A 7,012-nucleotide genomic window follows, 5' to 3' on the forward strand; every position below is an offset into this window, starting at 1 on the left:
AGAACATCAAGGCAAGACTAAGGCCTCATGCACACGACCGTGTTCGGTCCGTGATATACGGTCCGCATGTCGGCCGCTTGTCCCGGACCGTACAAAGTACAGGGAGCCGGGCTCCTAGCATCATACTTATCTATGACGCTAGGTGTCACTGCCTATCCACGTAACTACTGTCACACACTAAAACATGATTACAGTACGGGACAGTAGTTCCGCGGACAGGCAGTGACCCCTATCGTCATAGATAAGTGTGATGCTAGGAGCCCGACTCCCTGCACTGTGTTCGGTCCGGGACATGCAGCCGACATGCGGACCGTATATCACGGACCGAACACGGTCGTGTGCATGGGGCCTAAAGCTTGCCATGAAAATATAGGCACACCCTGCACAGATACAGTTATTTGAAAATAATGTGAGACAATCTGTTAAAAAGCTTGGCAGAAAGTGTACAATTCCAGTCATTAGAGTCAAGGGTGTACTTCAGTTTTCCACAGAAGGAAATTACAATAGTTTGTTAAAAAAATAATCCAGATATGCCAAGTCAATAGGTTATTGATATTTGTTTAATAACATCACCTTTATCTTTATATACAGTTTGAATTCAGATCAAACATTGATATGCCCACAGACAGATTAAAACAAACAAAAACACATTCACATGACTGTAAATAGACAAGCATGTACTTAAAAGGCTTCTAGTTTTCACCGTGACCCCCCACAAATAAATCTAGATTTGTTAAAAAAGAATGCTTAAAAGGGGTCGTGTCACTACGCAAGCGCACAAAAGAACAGGACTAACTTCCAATTAATTTCTATGGGAGTCCGGGAAACCGCGTAGTAGAGCGAGATATGCGGTTTCCGTAACGCTCATAGAAACTAATGATAGTTATGGAAACAGCATAGCTCACGTCCTGTCTTGTTATGCACCAATGTTCCGTCTGTTTGCGGCGGCCAATCGCGGCACCACCGTTCTGGAGATAGGTGAGGGTCCCCGAGGAGAAACCCGCATCTTTCAGACATTTATGGCATATCCTGTGAATAAATATCTATGGCGACAACTCCTCTAACCCAAATCAGTTGATTATAATTAAATATTTGAATTACCTGTAATATAAATATTTTAGAATGTTACAACCTTTGGGGATTAGAGTCATACATTTAAAAGAGTGCACTAGTCATTTATTTAGCAAACTTCAGGTAATCTCACAGAATGAATGGAGGGCTAATTTGCATCTGCATTTCAGGTTCCGTTGTTCTGCTCGGTCATAGGAGCAGAACAGCGAGAAAACCGGAAACTCGGGATCTGTTGAATGACTGAAACCAACGGCATCTGACGGAACCTATTGACTTTAACGGGTTCAGTCGAGTCTCCGTCAATTTGCCGGACATAATATTATGCAAGATATGCTATTTTGTCCGGCAAAACATAATCTGCGACAATAGCCCCAACTGAGTCTCTGACACAAATATGAACAGCCCCAAAGGTTTAAACTATGATGAGAAACAAATAGGTTAGATCAAGGGACCGAGTATAATAATGTTACAAAATCAGTAACCTAAAACATATATAGGACTGATTCGTAGGGTATGTTCACGCGGCTTATTTTCAGCCATTTTTCAGGGCGTAAACGCCTCCAAACATCTGTCCATTGAATTCAAAAGGAAAAAAAATGCGTTTCATTCAGACGGGGATTTTTTTTTACCTGGCTGTTGGAAAAAAAATGCCCTGTAGAAAGAAGTGCATGTCACTTGTTGAGCCGTTTTTTGGAGCCATTTTTCATTGTGTCAATATAAAAACAGCTAAAAAAAAAAAAAAAATAAAAAAAAATAAAAAATCGGCTACAAAAAAAACGTTTGATGCTGTAAAAAAATGGGTTAGAAAGTCAGAAAACAGCAGTTTTTACTTTAGCATGTGAACATACCCGTAGGGATTAAACCAGCATATAAACTTTTTCCAAAAATACATGTCTTCCCTAACAGTAGCAGTCAAGTGCATACAAAATACAAAGTCATGATTTGGGGAATAGCAGACATGATGAAAACAAAAAAGGAAAAAAATCGGAGATTTTCATTTAAAAGCCTGCACTCTAAATATTAAACTCACAAATTTGAGTATAGCAGTGCAAAAAAATAAAAAAAAGCCTCCAAATTGATCAAAATAGTGCCTTCTGTTAGATTCCAAAAATGAATAGGCCCAATTTCTGCAACGATTTACAGACTGCATGTGTTTGTTTTAAAATCTTAGCCTCTTCTCAAATCGATACAAATTCAAATATGATTGGGCCCGCACAATCTGTGTTCCAGTATTAGCAAAACGACAACGATACCATTATATTTCTGTTGGCCACTGCTGCCTTGAGGAGATCCATGTATGTGAACGTATATAGCTCAGCTTCAATTGAGCTGGGTATAATGCCTCTATAAGAAAACATCTCATTTCATGGCCCCCATGAAAGATGCAAAGTCCAGATCCAAAATAGAGTTTAAACACTCTCCCTGCTGCATGTCAAAAATCCCATTCATTAGAGCACTGTCAAGTCTTTCTGAATTCTCACTTCCACCTGCTTCCTCACTAGGTCCAGTAGCCATGAGCCTGGTAATAGATTCAGGATAGGCCATTAGGGTATTATGGATAGTGCCGGACTCATGAAGACCCTGTGAAAGAGTACTTGAAGATTGAGATTCACTGAGAAGCTTCCCAAAATCACTATTGTCAATAGAACTCAGACTTGCACAATGGCTGTCAGGGTCATTCTGCAGCATGTTCACTAAATCAAGATTCCCATCATCTGTAAAGGAAGGATAGCTTAATATAGAGTCCAGGCGTTCATCTGCGGATGCTGAAGACTGCGGTACAGAAGGTAGATGGGAAAAACCCAGGCTGCTGAAATCATTAGCATTTACAGTGAAGAGGGAGGTCATTGAATTTCCAATGTCAGCTTTTATCACAGGAACCGAGTATTGAGGGACTGAGGAAGTCATCTGCGTAGGCATCCGAGGGTTTCTCTGAATAGGTGTCGGTAAAGGTTCTAAGAAAAACAATAAAATCATTACCGTGGAATGCTGTGAAACTTAAGCAACCCCCCAGAATATCAGTGAAAAAAAAAAAAAACACAAAAAAAATTCTAAAATCATACAAAAGGAAAATTCCAGTTATTATTTAATCTCACACTGACAACTCCCATGCAGGACAATACCAGTAAGGCACCATTCACATTGCGTTTGGTATTCGCCGAGCGTATACTTTTTTTTAATAAAAATGTGGACTGTTGAAAACGTATACGAACGTGTATAATTTTCTGTTTATGCCGGTGTTTTTTACAGCATGTATGTTTAACATATACTCATACGTCGGTATAAGTTTGTGTCCGTTTTTTTTACCTAATAAAAGTATAATTTGTTATTTTTTTTTAAAAGTAAAACACTGATTTAGGCCCCATGCATACGACCGTAAAAATTATCCGTAATTGCAGACCGTAATACTGCTGTGTGCATGAGGCCTAACTGTAAACTGATACAAACGTATAGCATTACATTTGCATACGTCGACCATTGAGATTAATGCTAAGAAAAACGTTACGATGCGTATACCTTTTTTTGAAGTACAGAATAGCGTAGCAGAAGAAGTTTTACAGTACTTTCAAAAACAGTATCCCAACGTAAACAATGACAAACCGGATGCTATTTTGGTCTACGTTTGACCCATTATAGTTTATGTATACGCCAAGCTATAAGTTTCAATACTATTTTAGTGTTTAAGAACGTATACGCTCGGCGGATAGCACGAATGCGATGTGAATGGGGCCTTAAAGGGTAATTCCCATCTCGGCCTTGTACTTGTTTTTTGGCCCAGATGTAATCTAAACTGAAAAAGAAACCTATTGATGTGCTTTTCCTTCCTCCAGATTCCCTGTATGAGGACGAGTTGTGTGCGGTACGCTCTCCTAGTATCACGTGCCAGGCAAACGTCTTTGCCGCTGTGAGTGATCTACAGTCTACTTGTAAATATAGAGATAACCATGCAGACCCTTGAACATGTGCATTGGAGCAAGCAGACTGTGGGCTAAGCAGCTAGATGCAGTGTGCAGCTGAATAGAACGACTCCAGAGCTACAGCGAGTGCAAGAGAGCGTCGTCCTATACACTTGTGTAGCACTGCCGAAAGGTGACTGGGCAGAGAGCTACTGCGCACGCTCCAGCATGCGTGCTCCTGATAGGCCGGCAATACTAAATGTAAAAGATTTATAGATATCGCACTTCTATTGTAAGCATTGCTTCTTAATGCCAATTTTTAAAAGTAAAAGAATTGCCCCATGATTAAATATTAAGGGTATGTTCCTACACACAGGATACGCTGCAGATTTTCTGCAACAGAAATTGACATGAGCGTTGCGCATCTCTGATGTGAAAAACTAAAGTTTTCACGTCCGAGGTGTATCCATGCTCTGCGGGACGCGCTATCACGCATCCCTCCATAGACTAGTGTCAATGGAGAGATGCGTGAAAAAAAAAAGAACATGTCCTATAGTCTCACAGACCCTTCACGAGATCCGTTGAAACAACGGCTGTGTGAACAGCCCTATTGAATTACATAGGGGCAGCCGTTGTTTTAACGGCAGTCACACAGACGTAGAACACGTTCTTGTGAACAAGGCCAAAATCTGCAGCAGAAAAACGTCTTTTTTTCGACAGCGGTTTTACCTGCGGATTTAGTGTTAAACATTGATTATAACAAAGTATATGTGAGCCTGCAGATTTTCAACAGCTGTTACTGCGTAAACGCTGTAAAAACCGAAACAGAAATAAATCTGTTGCAGAATTTATGCTCCCCACTCAAGTCTATGGACCAAACATGCCGCATCTTCACACAGGACCCGCAGTATAAATTTACATGCTGCAGAACAAAGTCGCACCGCAGAACACTTTCCGCAAGACTTCTCAGCATTTTGTTCCGCAGCTTGGGCACGAGATTTTCTACTGCTACTGTAAATGCTGCAGAACTTCCGCACAGAATTCCGATGTGTATACACTACGTGGGAACCCGGCCTATAGGGAACCGGTCACATTGAACATGCACTCCAATCTGCACACATTATGTTATAGAGAAATAGGAGCTAAGTAGAGGGATATAAATTTTTATGGAAAAACTGTGTAACTTATATTTTAGTCCTTTAAACCTCTACGCATTCTGAGTTTTAGAGTCCAGTGGAATGCCTCTTTAAAAAGAAAACCTACGTATGTCATATTACCAGACTACTATAGGCACTGCATGTACCAAAAGAATACACACCTGTCTTTGCAATGTTCCGGGCTGGAACAGCAAATTTTCGTTGATTCTTCATTTCACTCCCTAAAAAGCAGAAATCAGGGTTTGTTTGTAAATTTGCTTCACGTCAGAAATGTTAGTTAGCTAGAAAAATACGAATGTACACATTACCGGCCAAAACACTTATTAGCATTGGTGGAAATGGAGGTTTAAACTTTGTCAAGATGTAAGTCATTGGAGGGGAGGGAACTATATATCAAAACTCTTTGTGTATAGGTTGAGACAGCACTAGATACGTGGAAGGGTGGGGTTTTGCACGGATAGGGGCCCAACCCAAAATATGAGTATAAAAGAGTATCCGGCACACCAATTTTGAAACAAAGGTATTTTTATTTTGTTTTTAATGCCAGTGGCAGAGTGCAACGTTTCGGTCTAAGCGACCTTCATCAGGCACTGGAATAATTAAAGGACAGTAGTCAATATGAGAATGTATATCATACAACACAAGATATAAGGGAAAGGGGGGGAACTTGGGTATAAAAATAATGACAAATACATGTTACGCTGAACAAGTGTATACAGACGTTAAGGCTTATCAAAGTCCAAAAGGCAGAGAAAACAATAAGTAAAATAACGAGTAAAAATAAACAACTACAATCAGGAGTAAGTAGAAAACATCCAAATACAGGTAAGGATAAAGCATTACATTGTCGCAACAAAAAGAATTACATGAAAATGAATTGAACAAAGCAGTACAATTGAGTGGTGGTATCGTGGTAGTTTAGTGGGTCTATGGTGGTTCTTGGTGGAACAGGGTAATTCAGTCAGCGTGTCTGGAGGAAAAGGCAATTGTATCGTCATGATTAAAGCTACATAACAGTTTAGCATACTGTAGCAATTTAGAAAACATGTTGATGGTACATTATAATTATACCAGATATTTTTAATCAGATATAATTACAAATTCTTTACTGTCATGAGATCCAACGTAAATATTGTTAAACAGTATCTGGCTTTATAGGAAACTACGGAGTTCGTAGTCCCTATTAAGTCCCTTGGGTTCCAATGTTTGTAGTTTGTGAATCCAGAATGCTTCCCTACGTTTAAGGCCTCATTCACACGACAGGGTCCGAGTGTCGGCCGGGAAAATCGGCCGTTTTTGGCCGATTTTCCCGGCCGGTTTGCATCCGTTCCGATTCCGTTCCGGGCCGAGTTGCCGTTTTTACCGGCCGATTTGAATCCGTTTTTTTCCCTGTCCGTTTTAAAATCGGATGAATTTCATTTAAAATTTGTTGCCACACACAGCCCTTTGTAGATAATGCCACAGCCCCCCTGGTAGGTAATGCCACCAGCCCCCTGTAGGTGATGCCACCCAGCCCCCTGTAGGTGATGCCACACAGCCCCCTGCAGGCGATGCCACCCAGCCCCCTGCAGGCGATGCCACCCAGCTCCCTGTAGGTGATGCCACCAAGCCCCCTGTAGGTAATGCCACCAAGTCCCCTGTAGGTAATGCCACCAAGTCCCCTGTAGGTAATGCCACCAAGTCCCCTGTAGGTAATGCCACCAAGTCCCCTGTAGGTGATGCCACACAGCCACCTGTAGGCGATGCCACACAGCCACCTGTAGGCGATGCCACACAGCCACCTGTAGGCGATGCCACACAGCCCCCTGTAGGCGATGCCACACAGCCCCCTGTAGGCGATGCCACACAGCCCCCTGTAGGCGATGCCACCCACCCTGCCCCCTGTAG

At 41.6% G+C, this 7,012-nt stretch overlaps 1 protein-coding gene across 2 annotated transcripts in view; it reads right to left on the reverse strand.

Moving 5' to 3' along the window:
* Positions 1 to 574: 574 nt before the first annotated feature.
* RELA (RELA proto-oncogene, NF-kB subunit) overlaps positions 575 to 7,012 on the reverse strand; it is a 116,103-nt gene continuing 109,665 nt past the window's right edge. For both annotated transcript variants that reach the window (XM_075837307.1, XM_075837306.1), the window contains exons 9-10: positions 5,287 to 5,346; positions 575 to 3,026 (exon numbers count right to left, since the gene is read on the reverse strand). In XM_075837307.1, coding sequence (XP_075693422.1) covers positions 2,431 to 3,026; positions 5,287 to 5,346 — 656 coding nt within the window. In that variant the 3' untranslated portion in view covers positions 575 to 2,430. The remainder of the gene's footprint in view (positions 3,027 to 5,286; positions 5,347 to 7,012) is intronic.

This window comes from Rhinoderma darwinii, chromosome 9 (genome assembly GCF_050947455.1).
Source record: "Rhinoderma darwinii isolate aRhiDar2 chromosome 9, aRhiDar2.hap1, whole genome shotgun sequence".
In the NCBI taxonomy this organism is placed as follows: Eukaryota; Metazoa; Chordata; class Amphibia; order Anura; family Rhinodermatidae; genus Rhinoderma; species Rhinoderma darwinii.